At 43.1% G+C, this 15,466-nt stretch overlaps 1 protein-coding gene across 2 annotated transcripts in view; it reads left to right on the forward strand.

The window, feature by feature from the left end:
• Window positions 1-15,466, forward strand: part of COX10 (cytochrome c oxidase assembly factor heme A:farnesyltransferase COX10) — a 105,617-nt gene that overhangs the window by 87,341 nt on the left and 2,810 nt on the right. For both annotated transcript variants that reach the window (XM_074889134.1, XM_074889133.1), the window contains exon 6: window positions 2,597-2,829. In XM_074889134.1, coding sequence (XP_074745235.1) covers window positions 2,597-2,829 — 233 coding nt within the window. The remainder of the gene's footprint in view (window positions 1-2,596; window positions 2,830-15,466) is intronic.

Raw genomic sequence — 15,466 nt, forward strand, 5'->3', positions numbered from 1 at the left:
GGAAACACTGGAGAAAAGTAGAAAATACGATACTTTCAGGATGTCTAAAAGTAATATGGTTCAACTGCTTATGAAGAACAACCCACATTGACTTGATGCCCTCCCCTGAGATCATTAGGACTATTACAGACACTAATCAAACTGCCTCCAGGAACTTTGTTTTAAAGAGGCAAAAAGGATGAAACTGAAAAACAAAAATGTGTTTTCATCCACCAGGAACAGAACAACTTTTCTGAAGGACTCAGCCACATAACTTCACCCTTTCCTTTTGATAAAGCCTCATTTTTTAAAGGTACTTTTGCAACCCATCAGTTGGATGTGAAGGCAGCACACAGCTGGTATCAGGGCTGGCACTGCAGGGCTGTTGGTGCTGCAGGGAAGTGATGTGGGAGAGACACGATGCTGGGTGTCAGCCACGGAGGAGGGCTCTGCACTCCCAGCCTCCGCCTTCCCTTCCCGTGAGAGGCACGAAGGGCTGGTGTCTGCTGCTGCGTGACCAGCTCATGGTGTGTAGTGTTCATTTGAATTGGAGATGTGTAGATGAGTCTTTGCTCTTGATTAGTCAGAAAAGCACTCTTTGCATTAGGTCAAACTGTGTCCTCATTTATGTCTGTGAGCCCCGCAGGAGCGAACGTGGGTAGCCCAGCCTTGTAGGTTCTTGTGTCGCCTGGAGAGTGTGTATTGTGTAAATCTGGTGTTTACTGTCTGACTGTGTTTTATTCAGGAATCAGTCAAGATAGATTTGTTTAACCAAACCCAGTCAGGCTTTCACTATAGCGGGGCAACATCTACAGAGTACGGCATTTGTAGTCGGCGTTGAGACAGTTTACGCTACAGATTGTGTTTTGCTGCCTTTCTGCAAAAGAGCACAGCTAGCTGCAAAACCAGAGGGCACAGCACCGTATGGCTCCTTTCACAGTACGGCTCCTGAAACCGTCTCAAATTTTATACATCTCATTGTCAGTGGATGGCAATGAAGTACCCTGCCCCTATTCCCGATACATTAGTAACACCAAGACTGGTAATGCCAGAGCGTAAATGTGCTCTGTGCACGCTCCGTAACCTAAAATTTGTTGATGGTCTTGGAAAGCTGGATAAAATGACTTAGTCAATTTAACTGAAATTGAAGGCAGATCTTTAGTGTGAGTTTTGCTCATTTTAGTTCTTCCAGTTATTTAGGATCTCCACACCATATTGGTCCAACAAAGGTCTTAAAAATCAAAATTTGAATGGTAGGACTTTTTGCTGATAAAACTCTCATAAAATTCATCCCCACCAGCAAATTTTTCTTACGAGGGTTGGAGCAGTGCTTGCAACACATATTTTAGGGTTAAGGATTTGGCCAGAGGGCAGAGTGATCATAGAATACAAAGGCTGCATAGTTTTCAATTAGACAAAACGTGTAAAGCTAAACTTCATGCAGAGACATTTGTTACAAGCACACACATTTTCTGCTCTTATATGGATGACTAGAAGTGTGTATTTAGCCACATGGGTTATTAAATACAACTTAGTTAATGGCATTTTCCTTCCTTCCAGAGGTCTCCCACACCACGTTATTTCTTAGTGGCATTTAGTTCTCTCTTCCCATTATACCAAACACCCTCAAACAAGCACGTGTGAAGAGGTGTCCACCAGCAGCAAACATGTTGATCTGGTGCAAGGGATCACAAAGAAAGCTTCCTTAGGGTTGCATCACGGTGCTGCCTGTGAAGTGTGGTTTTGGGAGCCAAACAAAAAATCCTTGTTCATTGTATTTGGATGTTTATTGTGGAACTGACTGGTAGAGGTTTACATAGCTTCAGCCACTTTTGTACAGATTTTAAAAGGAATTTCCAGCCTTCTCTGAGCTCTTAGCTGATGTGCAGTAGAAATCAACAGAAACAATTTGCATGTTTGTTGTTTGCTGCTTTCGGCCAAGCCTAAAGTATCTTCTGTTAATTCCAGTCAAACGATAATAAATTCTAATTTTGATTCTCTTGCCAGAATTGCTTTGGTGTGCTACTTAGCACAGGACATAAGCTAAATGGGAATGTAGAAAATTCAGCCTTTTTTTTCAGTAAAGCAAAAAAATACTTTATTCCTGTCGACATAATTTCAAAATGATTGAATGTACTCTTTTTCTTGTAAATCCTTCCCAATTTTGTGTCTAACCATGTTGCATTTCAGTCAAAGGACCCCTTGGATAATTGCAATCAGTTAAAAATCTGACAAGTTACAACCATTCTCATTTACTCTAAACCCTGAGTTCTTTTTCCCAAGGTTAAAATTTACTAAGATTATAATAAAAGAGAAAGATCTGCTGGAAGCACCAGTTCTCCGTAAGGGCTGTTTACCTGCAGAGGTTGAATTTGTTTGGTGAGCACAGTGATCACAAGAAGAATAATCACCGATCATTGCAAATCTCTAGCAGGATTGTCTTAACCTTTTAGAAGGGCTTTTCTTAGGATCGGGGTTCAAATGGGAAAATTGGGACTGGGTGAGGGGAAAAAAATAACAAAAATCCAATCTTAATTTTTGGGAGGAGGCAAAAGGAGCGGGACAGTAGTCATTGTTTAAGACAGACTCTTGCTCAGCGTGTCTCCTCTCCCCGCAGCCCCCTGCTCGCCGTCTGTTTTGCTGCCTCCTGCGGAGTCCCGGGAATCGCCCTGCTGACTCTGGGAGTAAACCCCCTCACCGGGGCCCTGGGAGCCTTCAACATTTTCTTGTACACGTGTTGTTACACACCCATGAAGAGAATGAGCATTGCCAACACATGGGTGGGAGCTGTTGTCGGTGCCATTCCCCCCGTCATGGGCTGGACTGCGGCTACGGGTAGTCTCGATGCTGGTGAGTATAAAACCCTTGCATCTGGGTGAGGGGTTGTCAGCATTGCCTTCGGGATAACTAAAAACACCAACCCAAAAGCCAGTAAACCTCATTCTTTATGCTTGTTGACCTGATACCGCTTCGAAAGCAGATACATTCTGCTGTTTGCAGTGCCAGAGTCCATTACAGCGCCGTACCGTGAGGACTGAATGAGTAGACATGGTGGTATCATTCTCCTTATGGGGGCATTTCAGGGGCAAACATCAGCTGATGAAAGACCATGTCCTATTAAATACGTGTTTAGGCCACCTTAAAAAAAAATCTAGAAGAAAATAGTGTCTTTGGGGTTCACATGGAAGAAAATATTACGTAATTTCAGGATTAAAACCATACCCAGTAAGATCCAACTTACAAGTCAGGAGCTTCAGCTGGAAAATTCCCAGATGTGTTTATTACTGTCTTTCCACAAGCCAGAAAATATCCTAGGAAGATTAATTTATTGGTGTATTTCTTAATTGCCCATTTCTAAACTCTTAAGTTATAAATGTTCCTTCCCCCTCCTCCTTGAAAAGCAAGCGAGTATTTCTATTTTAGCAACTGTGAACCGTTTTTACATCCCTCATAAAGCACTGATCTCTTCAGCAACTAAACTCTGACACAATTAGGGCTTGTTTTTCCTGCCAGCTAGAAACTTAAGTATCAAAGTGGCTCCACATAGTTATATTCTGAAGAAACTAATGAAGTTCAATTAATAGGTCTGTTAAGAATTGTTTCAGCGCACACTCATCCCACAATGTGGCGTATTTAAGGCTTGAATAATACTTTCAACAACAAGGCTTTTAACCAGAAATTATCAGAATCTGTGCAAAATCTGTTCTTCATTTATGCTATGCACTTCTTCAGTTCTGTGTGCATGCCATTCTTCATTTATGCTACGCACTTCCTATAAAAGTCAGTCTGAATTGGCCTTGTGTACGCATGTTCTGATACAGATCTAATCCAGAGCTAGGATGAAAGGTTTTGTAGGATTTTTTTTTTAATGTGTGTATTGCTTCTATACAAACATTTACTTCTCTGAAAGTTTTTGTTTATATTTAGACCTATAAATGATATGTATGTGTATGTATAATGTCTTATGTTAAGGAGCGCCATCATTAGAAGCTCTGTATTTGTAAAGAGAAGAGAATGAATTAAAAACACAAAATATATAATTTTAAGGACTGTATTGTTCTGGCTGCAGTTGCCTAGATCTTGGATGTTACGTTATTTAGGGATTTCTCCACTGGTTTTGGCATCTCTTTCCAGAGTGGATGCTAAAAGATGATTCTTGTGTGCCCGTGCTTCACCTGCAAAGTCCAGCCTGGAGGAGCTGTTGTGAAGAGCTCCATCTCACCTAAAGCCCTTGCTGGAGAGGCTGTCACAGTTCAAATTTTCACCCCTGGTTTTAAAATGACAGCTAAAGTGCTGCAGCTGAATCCCAGCGCATTAAAGTAATCTGACACTGATTTTCATTATCTTTAATTTCTCAAGTTACAACTTGCTCTTTGAGACCTGTTTGGCAAAGAGCTAAGCTGTCCCTGTACGGCAGGCAGGGAGGGCAGCAGAGAGCATCACTGGTGTCCCAACTAAGCTCTTCCTCTCTAATTTGCAACTAAGATGTGGTTCCATGTCCCACTGCCAGCTCTGCTGTGGCAGCGATGATGTCTGGCAACAATGCCATCAGTGGAAGATGGTAACTTCAAACCACCCAAGCAGACTTTGCCAGAACATGATCATCTGCGCTGATGCATAAACCCGATGTTGTATTGTTTGTTCTGGGTATCTAAAACTTTCTACAGTCACCTCCCAGTCTGCGTCAGTGAGGCCAGGCAGCTTGTTTAATAGAGAAAGAGATGTTATTGAGTTGATACTGGTCTTTGTAATGAAGTGCACTTGGGGACAGTCCTGAAAATGGTGACCTGAATGTAATATTTTAGTACATTTCAGTATTTAAAAAAAACCAAAAAAGCAAAAAAACCACACCCCACAAACACCTTTAAAAAGAAAAGAGAGAAGTAGAAGAAAAGGATTGCATTGTAGACTATGATTTTCGGTGTTAAACGTTCTACTACTGCAGACAAGAAGAGAGTTCAGCACCTGGCAGCATCAGACCCGCGCAGGGTAGAAGCGTGTGTCCATGTGCATACATCCACATGAGGTGCAGCCCTGCGTCCCTTCTCTAACCAGCCTACCCACAGTTGTTGAACTCATTAATAATGTGTAATTAGCTTGGAGACTTAACCTAGTTTTAGGTAGAGGTGTGAAAATGCATTTGCACCTCGTTTAAAAACAAAAAAAAAAAATCATTCCACTCAGTAACAAAGAGGAATGTGAAGGAAAGGAGTTAGAAAACTAATGAGAAGGAAGGTTCTCACTGCTTAACTGGTGTTTTTTTGAGTTTACATTTTCCTGTGGATTTTCTCTCCTTGTAATCTTCTCACAGCAGCCACATTGTTGTACATGCTGCTGGCTGTAGGGAAAACAATCTGTAAGTGTAGACCTTTCATTACCATTTGAGGGGGGTAACCAAGTGTTACACGGTACTGTGTGGTGCCCTAGGACAGCCCTGTCTGCACTCTGCTGTAATGTCAGCAGTTCAATAACATCCCTGGCCTGGCTCATAGCTACTGCTGCGAGGTGCTCTGGGTTGGTTGAGAGAGTTGGAGATGATTCCTAGTTTCAGATTCCAGAGGTTATAATAAAGTATCTCAGATTGGAGCAGCCTCGGTTTAATTTGTCCTCGTTTTGTTTATAACTTTCTTCTTTCAAAGATTAATACCTTGACAGTTCCTTGCACAAGAAACAAGAAACAAATATCGCATATTTGCAGATAAAAATCTGGGACCCTTATATTTCCAGTGATACAAACGCTGGTATTTCTTACTCTACTCATCTTTTGCAGGTCATACAGTGATTCCCAGTGATGCTTGCTTCCATTTCTGCCCCTGATAGATACCTTTAATTATATGTTCTCAAGCCTGATTGAACATCCTGCCCCCAACCCTGGATTTTGTGAGGGAATACCTCACATTTCAAAAGTGAAAGATAAGGTTATCTCTGGGAAGATGTGGAATTCTTTGTTGTGGGTTTGGGGGTTTTGGTGTTTTTTTAATGGCAGCTGTTTGAAACTGATGAAAGATCGGGAATGTTAACATTTCCTCACTGGGGGAGCTGAGTGCAGGTGAGATGGTCAAAGGTGCATGATAAATGTAATTTATCACGTGGATATCGCTACCACATATCTGGTGTATTTATGCAGAACTTAACTGCCAGCCTGTGATTTGCAGTAACACGTTTGCTTCCTTGAAAGCAGTTTTCATTGCTTCTTGGTGGTACTATTTATTTCTAAAGAGATTTTTTATTTCTAGTAAATCTGGACACCCTCAAATTATTTCTCCTGATTTTACGAAGGAAGGACTAGCAGGAAGGAATTGAAATTCCTTAAAGCCTTAAGTGATAGCATAAAGGCAGGAAAAAGAGGCAAGGCTTGGCAGCGTGTCCTGTTCTGTGCTGGATCCTCCTCCTGCGCGGGATCCCCATGCAGGAGCGCTCCTGGCTGTGCCATGCTGCTGTTGAGCCTGTGTACAGACATCTTTAGGAAGTAAGAGAGCTGTTTATTTTGGCGTGCGAGAGGCACAACGGGTACATGCTTTAAATTACTCTTGCGTTGCTGGTCTTTCTCCCCAGACTGACTGTGCAGCTTGCTTGTTAGAAATGTTTGCTGTCCGTTTAAACTTGTTGTTTCTAGTTAGCAGAAAAACTGAATCTGGGGTAAACATTTCCGACTGCCATAGCCTGTATTTTGCCTTATACATTTTGCACTTCTTCTGCCGACCTTCCTGTGCTTATGCACTGAAGGCTCCATCCCAGCCGGCGAGCGGTATCGGTGTCTTAGAGCGGAGCAATTCAGTGCCATGGTGTTGATACAAACCACCCAGTTAGATGGAAGTGACAAGCAGGGGTCCTCAACATAATGTGCTTATCAGTTAAGGGGATTTATTCTGAGTAGGTGGCAGTGGCATAGCAGATAACAGCCCTGACAGTATAGCAGACATTACAGACCCATGGTGGCCTGGAGCCATAGGTATTACTGCACCAAAGAATGTTTATCTCAAGAGACTATTTAGTTTATCTCAGATGCTCCACTTCTGGTCTCGCTTTCCTGAACAACATCTTGTACTGATTTTCATTCATTTTCAGAAATTTAAATAATTCCTGGGGCTGTGGAATTTATAGACTGAGTATCAATTGTAATCATGTGGAGGCTGATTTTTAAATTGCCTTTACTTTGTAATTCAAATTGTGTTGTATGGTAGACATTAATTATGTCAGCCAACATCTATTTACAAATGGGGATTTAAAAACGGGCAGTTCTTATCAGCTAGTGACATTTGGCAGATGGATGGTTTCAGTAACAAAAAAAAAAAAGAGAATAGGGGAGGGGGGGGACTGTGCCCAACCTGTCAATGGCTGGAGTCTCTCATACCTTGCCTGGTGTAGCACTTGTCTGCCAGGAGGAGGGAGAGCAAAGCAACAGCTTAATTGCATGCAAAATAAGCTTGGAGATCTTTGTGCCCCTTCCAGTTAAGCACTTTGAGCTTTCAGAGCCCCTTGATGCACGAGCAGGTCGGGGAGCCAGCCGGCCGTCCTGCCGCAGGAGCAGAGGAGGCTCTGGCTCTAAACTCCCTCTAGTAAACTCAGCTTTTTGGGGTTTCACTTCGCAGGTGAAAGACAGCAGAATTTGTGGTCTGTTCCAGAGGAAGCAGAGATATTCATGTCACTGACATACAAGAATTGGAAGCTGGGGGCCCAGGAGTGTGCTCTGTGGGGGCAAAAACTGTAAAAACCAAGGCAGGAGGACAATACTAGTAAGCAGCTGGTCTGAATTTAGGACAAAAGCCAGTGAGCTATTTTTTTTCCCCCTTTCCATCTTCACAAGAGACAAAAGAAATGGCAGTTTCACTGCTGGGACACCTGGGGGACTGACCCCACGAATTCACAGGCATCATGCCCTTACCTAGTTCTCTGCCCCGCGCACGGCTGTTGGGGCACGGGGAGGAGATGGGGCAGTGCAGCAGCCCCCACACCCCCGTGTGTGAGACACAACACCCGCAGGAGAAGCACCAATGTCCTGGGTGTGACACAACACTCCTTCTGCAAGCACAACGGGGGAGTCTGCAGGAGGGACCCCCACCCTACATGGAAGCCCCAGAGGGAGCCTGGAAGAGGTGGTTGATGAGGAGCCCCTGTGTGGCTCTGCAGGTTTGCAGTCCTCTGCTGAGTCTGGTCCTTTGGTGAATAACTTCCTAAATATATTTGCACATAACGAATGGTCCATGCAAAGACTATATTTTCATCTTACCCAACAGGCTCGCTTTTTTTATGGCATCTGTTGCTGAGGTTAGCTAAGACGAATTATGTACAGCGTTGTTTTTTTCAACCTTGCCTGTATAATGAAAGGTGTTTCCCTGTGAGGCTTTTGGCTGTAATAACCTGCTGTGTGTCATACAAAAAGTGTGCATGCCTGTGTGTATCCATATGCACACAGCTTTTTTCCGCATGGCGAGTGTACCTGAGGACATCTGGTTTCCTCCTGTTAAAGGCAGTGGCCGGGAACACTCCCTCGAGGTGAAAAACCCCACTGCCAACTTCATTTCCCATTCGTGGTGGACACGAGGATCGTCCTTTTGTTTTGCAGACAAACCATACACACAGCCAACATCCCCTTCCCTTTATATGCTGCGGCAGAGAAGTCTATCGCAGCCCCGAGACGTTCCTGTTCCACAAGCCTTTTGTGCCATCCTTCAAAAGAAACAGCTATTGAAACCCATGACCATGAAGCTTTTGAGTTTTCCAGTGTTTTCCTCCTTGCCCTTCGTTTACATGACCGTGTAACCTTGAAGGCTCACAATTAGGGCTGTGCACGGGGCTGTGCGTGCCCGCACTGACAGCCGGGACCATTGTTTGCAGCCCAGAGACCTTGTGCAAAGCTTTAGAAGCGATACTTTTCCTTTTTTCCTTCTCAAGGCTGCTTAGCATCGCACGCGGCAGCCGACACAGGCAGTAGCATCTGCTTTTGTTTTCCAGCAGAAGTGCCGGTTGTTGTCTTGCTGTGGTGCTAATATAGGAAATGCCACAGTGGTAAAATAAGGGGAATTGCATCAATTTGGTTAAAGTTTGTGACTAGATAATTCCCAAATGTCTTTGTGTTTGAGAAGGCTTCGTAATCACAAATTAAGATGTAAATTTTGTAGAGCTAGTCCCTTTTTTACTTTGAAAGACAATAGGAAAAATTAAATAGTAGGGAACATTCTTCCTCAGGAGTGATTGTACCAGGGCAGTATCTTGAACACTTGTAATCAGAGGCCAATTGATTCACCCTAATAGTCATTTTCCATCACTGAAACAAGCTGAAGGAAAGGCAGTAATTATTGCACCTTCCAACTCTCCTTCACAAACAGAAAATGCCACCACCAGCTTAATAAAGCAATCCTTACGTATCAGGACACCCCAGCTCTGCTATGGACATGACTCTCCAAACTCCTCTGAATATTTGTACCAATACCCCCACATAATCCTTTGGGTGTTTAATATTGCATTGAATCTGCAATGGGGAACAAGACACTGACAAGACTTCAAAATCTTTCTTTACCCCCATAATTTCTGCATAGTTAGAAATCTCTGGGGAAGACTACCATGTTAAACTTGCTGTGAACAAGCACAAAAGAAAAGATAGAAAATAAAAGCTTTGGGGATGGATCCAGCCTATTTCCTGTGAGCTTAACATCCTGTAAAAATCATGCAGGACTACAGTGAGTAGTTTTGGACTAGTTATGTTAAATTTCCTGTGGAAAAGGTGAAAAATGCTGTCTGAGACGGCGTGGTTGCTCGCAAGCAGGTGGATACAGCTGGACCAAGTCAAGTCTCTGCACTCTAATCTACCTTGTCTGGATTAAAGAGGAGTAATTTGTTCAACATCTTTTAAGGGAGGAGAGCCAGTTTTGTGCTATCAAGTAAAACGGTGTGTGGTTGTTTCCTGACTACGATCCATTAAAAGGCTGAGCTTAGACTACCAAAGCCTTCCCCTCCTGACAGAGCCAAACTCATACCAGTTTCCTAGAAACAAAAGGCCGGTGCTTTCCTCTAATAAGTTAGGGAGCTACCAAGGTCTGGAAATAATTTTAAAATTCCTTCACATTATTCAAGGCAGAAGAATTACTAAAATTGTGCTTTAAGCAAAACATCATTCTTAGGTTGCCAAGGCAGTAAACACCAGCTTTGGGAAATGCAGTAAGATTTCAACATCTGTTTTGGAGCTGATATTTTAACCATTCCATGTTTATTCTAATGCCTGGTTGGCCACTTCCCAGTCATACATATGCAGCACCAAAGCAAAGACAGAAGGAGCAAGTCCGTTCTTGAATTGATGCTACAGATCAGCTCCCCCTTCCTTTTTTTTTTTGTTTTATTGATGAAGTAAATAGATGTTTGTCCTGTCTAGAGCTTGAAAGTGATAGGAGAGGTTTGCAGACCATTATGTAGAGGGAAGGCACTGTGTGTTGTCTACAGAACAATGAGAAGGATAAGAAGAAAGAACAAGTTGTTCATCTCCAGTGTGTTTTCAGGAACACGATGTTGATACAGCAGTCTCTGTAGATAACCTTGGACATGTTTGCCTCAACTTGTGCAGACAGGCCCATGTTCATCTGTGTGCCCGGGCTGGTTGGACTCCAGCTGGCCCTGCTCCAGAGTCTGGTGCTCCACCAACACACCCTGTGCTCCAGCCTGTGCCCTCTTGTAGTTCAAGTCCTTTTCTGCCCTGGAAGAACTTGCCTTCAGGAATTTTTTGGAGAGTTTCAATTGGATCATCCCAAACTGTTGTGCCTCATTTAAGGCAGACAGGTGAAATCATCGCTACTGCTCCATGTGCCAACCGTACAATGTATAAAGCTCTTTGATGATGAAAGGTATTGCCAGCATGAAAGAGGCGTATTTCAAATCGCTGCTTAAGAGAGTGGCATCCTCAGCCCGAGACAGTCAGGCAGGATCCAAACATTACTCCTGCCCATTAGTGGATGAGAAAATAGGTTTGCAGTCCTCAGGTTGCTTTACATGGACGAAACGGTTTGCTCAGAACAATGCTACTGGCATTGTTGGCACAGAGAGCTTGGCAGCTGAATGTGCCCACACTTTCTTGACTAGTTGAAGTATAGACTTGAACAGACTCTGTACCCTCTACAGGACATGAGAAGTTTGGGGGACTCGCACTAGGGTCTGGAGTTTTTCATCCCTGGGTCACTGATCCCGGCGCAAGCCCAGGATGGACAGGAGAGGAAGCTGTTGCAACCTGATTGCTTTGCTCTCTCTCCATGTGTTAACCAGTGGTGAGAGTTCACACCCTGCAAGGGTTTACACCCGAAAAACCATCTTCCAGTTTTCTGCTCCTAGGTGCTCTTAGCAGAGAGGCCAAGGACTCAGCAGGCTCAGGGGCTGACATTGCTCCCTCACCTGAGATTTGGACTATCCAGCAAATGAGGTCATCATAAATTGCTTTGAAAGGAATAAACCATGAAATATTAATCAAAGCTGAGAGGTACCACAAGGCATTTTTGACACTGTGAAGAGCATAACTTCAGAGGGGAATGCTTCTTGCTCTTGTAATTCTGAAAATTAGACTGTCAGCTACTGCAGTTTGCAAGCCCGGAATCAGTAGTTGCTTTTGGAAGTCTCATCTCACCATTATTTCCAAGTCTTACCCAAATTTATTGAACCTTAAAACATCTTGCCAAGCAGTTTCCGAATGACTGTGGAATTTAGTGTCTTGTTTGTTTTAGAAAAAGTACAATTTGTAAAGCTTCAGTATTTCACTAGATAAAAATATATTTACAGAAAGAAAACCATTTTCTACATTCTTCACTGCCACTTGACATTTTGGCTATATCTTAGATATTAAAATAAAATAAAAATCTCAGCTTGTTCTTGTTTATTAAAAAGAAGATATATTACTATTTAAATACTTCTAAAAGAATTTTGGAAAAGAAATAATAGCTTAACCTTAAAATACATGATGAACAGTAAAACCTGTTATTTGTCTTTAACTCTGTGGTTGCTATAGGACCTACCTGGTTCTCTGCAGTCCTGTAACTTTTGAGATGATTTAAGCTAGTACAAGTGTTTAAACAATAAGAACTCAACAAGAAAACGTTTTTTACCTATTTTGCACACAAGATTGAAAGAGTACTTGAGACCTGGGTCCAGTTTGCCTAAATAGACTTCACTTTTTTTCCAAAATCAAACAGGACTCATCTGCCAAGTTATCAGGATTTATAAGTGTCTGCTCACAGCTGTCCCAGGTTCTCAGTCTTGGAGAAGCGGAGAGTTTGGAAGTGATCATAAATGGGCTAAACTTGCAGCTATTAAAAATTTGGCTAAAAAGGCCAAAGAGTTTGGGATATCCACGAGCCAGGTACTTGTAGTCTCATAAACACTTGTGAAAAAGCTGAGATCTAGTATGAATGTCTATCTGTCTGCCTGTGCTCGGGTTTTCCGTGTGCCGCGGCGGGGCCGGGGGCTGCGGTGGCCCTGGCTGCTGGCTGTCCCCCACTGCCAAAGCAAGCGCGATGGCTCTGCTCCGACGGCCGCCTTTGCTTCTGCAAACTCCGTGCCAGCTCTGCGTGTTACGGTTGTGAACGACCTCGTCTGGTCTTCACTTAATTATAAACTCCGTAGAGAAAAAAGAGATTTGCATTGATTAAACTGAGTTCCCAAACTGTTGGGAACTGCACAGAAGCAGCAGAGTAGACTGCACTATTTTGAACCAGGTTAGTCTTGCTGTAATATTGCTTAAAAACACTGCTGACCTAATTATGACATAGTTAACATTCATCTAGTAATTAATGAGTATTACAGTGTCTGCTCTGAGCTTGACAGGATTCCTACTGTGGGCTCATTTGATGCTGAATTGTACTGTACCGTGTGTGGTGCTTTGCGAGTCATCAGTCTTACGTGACACTTAAAAATCTCTGACAACCTGACAATCTGAGCCCAGGCAGAGGAAATTACAGGATGTCCAAGGCACATGGGAAACTAACAAAAAGATCGGGTCAGTTAAAATCCTCATAATGGGCTATTAAATTGTTTTACTGTTCAGCTTCTCTGTAAAATATCAATTATCTCAATGGTTGTAATGTAATCAAAGTAATTAAATTCCAAAGGCTTGCATGTAAAAAACAGACCTTTGTAAATGGGAATCCAGCCTCAAGTCGTTTAGTTGGTCTGTTTGTGTTTAAAAGTTTCTTCAGATGACTATTTTTTCTTTTTAATGGTGTTATAGTTAGAGAACTGTTAAAGGTTTTTGTGTGTTTGAGGTTTAGGGTGTGTTTTGAGCTTGGCTGCACACAACGTTTGAACAATTGAATAAGCAAAGCCTGCATTACAGCCGAAACACAGGGGCGCAGCACAGGCCAGATGAAAAGCCGGCTGGTCCGTAGCCGTGGGAAGCAGGGACAGCCTCTGCCTCGGAATTCTGGCCCCGGCTCCATCTACTTAAGTTTCCTCAGCTGATGGATAATTGTAGCTTACCTTTCCCTAAGTTCTGAAAAATGACAAGCTAATGTCTCTAAAGCACTTCAGATGTGAAACTTGAAAAATTTTCCTATCTGAGATTTATCAGGATTCAGGATCTTGCCTCCAGTAATATGTTTTACAAGAATAGGAAAAAGCTAAAGAATGACATATTACAAGAATGTTTCCCCCTTCCATTCCTTGCTGTAGGGAGTACTGCTCCTTGTTTAAGTTTTATTCCAGTTTATTTCACTACAGCTACTCCCTTAGGTCTCAACAGAACTGAATCAAATCCTATCTTGTTAGGGCCAAAATTACTTTTGTTGCCATGATTTTCCAAAATTAATGGTAATTTTGGGGTGCACCATTTTCAACTATCTTAAAACGTTCCAATTTAGAGAAAGTGCTAAGCATCCACACCCTGAAAGTTGACTTTGGTAGGGTCGAATGGCAGGATTTGCAAAAGTTTGGGGCCATAATCCAGGAAATCACCTGCAATTCGTAGTAGGCAATGTTGTTGTGAAAGTTGCATGCCCAATATATGAGCGTCTAGCTCCATGCAGTCAGCTTTGAGGCATGCCCTCACCTAATGGAGTATTTGTTACTCATTTTAAAGAGCGATGAGACAGCTCTTTTATACCACACACAGGATCTTAGAAGCAACTGGAAACCCACATCAAGTCTAACGGACCATTTCTTCACTGGTTGATAAGGTAGGGGGAAAAAAAGGCACTTTTGCAAACTTAAGATTATTATTATTTGCATGACAACAGCAGCGTATGGTGTGCTGTTTAAAACAGGAATTAGACCTGCACAGCCCCAAGGAACGTAGAGCCAGAGCAGGTGCAGAGAGGACGTGAACCACGAAGCAGTTCAGAGGAGACAGTGACTTGGTCTTTGTCAGAGCCCGAGCAGTTGCTAGGGAAGACGTGAGAGTTTGGGAAAGAATTTAAATACATTAACCTGTGTGCAGGGAAGTGTTGCTGTTTCCGTTTCTATCAAGTCATTAAGAAGATGATAGACTCATGGCTTCAGCTGAGAAGTAGTTTCCAGACAGAATGAGCTCATGGAGGCAGGGACATGCAAAGAAAGTGTTAATGCTGGAGCAGAGTGTTTGGGAGCTGGGGAAACAAAAGAAAAATCCAGGAATGCTCATAATGTGCAACAGCCTTGGGGGATTTTTTTGTGTCTTCAGACAAAATTAGTGGAAGGAGTTTAGTCTGAGGGCCTCCTTGAAGCTCTCTGAAATCAGCATATAAACTGCTTCTGCCTCGATAAGCCCTGTACCATGTCCTGAGGATAGCTGTGAAAAATGCAGTGCTTCCATAGCTCCTTCTTAAATGTAAAAGTAGCTAACTGGTGTGAATAGAGTTATTTGATCAAACTACTTGGAAGTTTCTACAGTTGGTTTGAAGGAGTAAAAAGTTCTTAGTCTTCTGTCACCTTGTTAGCAGCTTCTGCTGGTTCTGCCGCCCGTCCACGGTCCGTGATCGAGGTGGTCCTGTGCCATGAGCAGCTCCCTCCCTTCACGCAGTGGGCAAACAGAAAGCTCAGCCATGCTCCAGGCTACCCAGGTGCTGGTATTTTCCTGTTTTATCCTCTTTTTCTGCTGTCATTGAGCAGGACTCCCTGTTTCTAGTCAGTGTGACACTGCCCACCAGCTTTTTTCTTCTTTGGACACACCAGCTCGGGAACCTGGGAGCGGAAGCTAGAGGCTCTCAGGAAAACTTGCCCAACTTTGCTTCATTTCCATCAATCTTCCCTCAGGTAGAGACTGAATTGGCACAGAAACCAATTAGCAGTGGTTCATTAGGAGGAAGTGACTTGTTGAAATGCTTTTCAAATTAAGTGCTCCAAAAACAGAAGAACCACGGTGCGCAACCCTGTGTAAATCCTGTTAAACACAGAGGATGGCTTATCTCACCGAGCGTGCCTTGCCTCCTGCGCGGAGCGGTCTGACAGGTTCACAGTGCTGGTAACCAGCCGAATACAGCCCAGATCCGCAGAGTCTTTACAGAGCACTTCTCGCACTGGCCCGCTAATGCATGTTTCCCTC

Source organism: Strix uralensis, chromosome 19 (genome assembly GCF_047716275.1).
Source record: "Strix uralensis isolate ZFMK-TIS-50842 chromosome 19, bStrUra1, whole genome shotgun sequence".
Lineage (NCBI taxonomy): Eukaryota > Metazoa > Chordata > Aves > Strigiformes > Strigidae > Strix > Strix uralensis.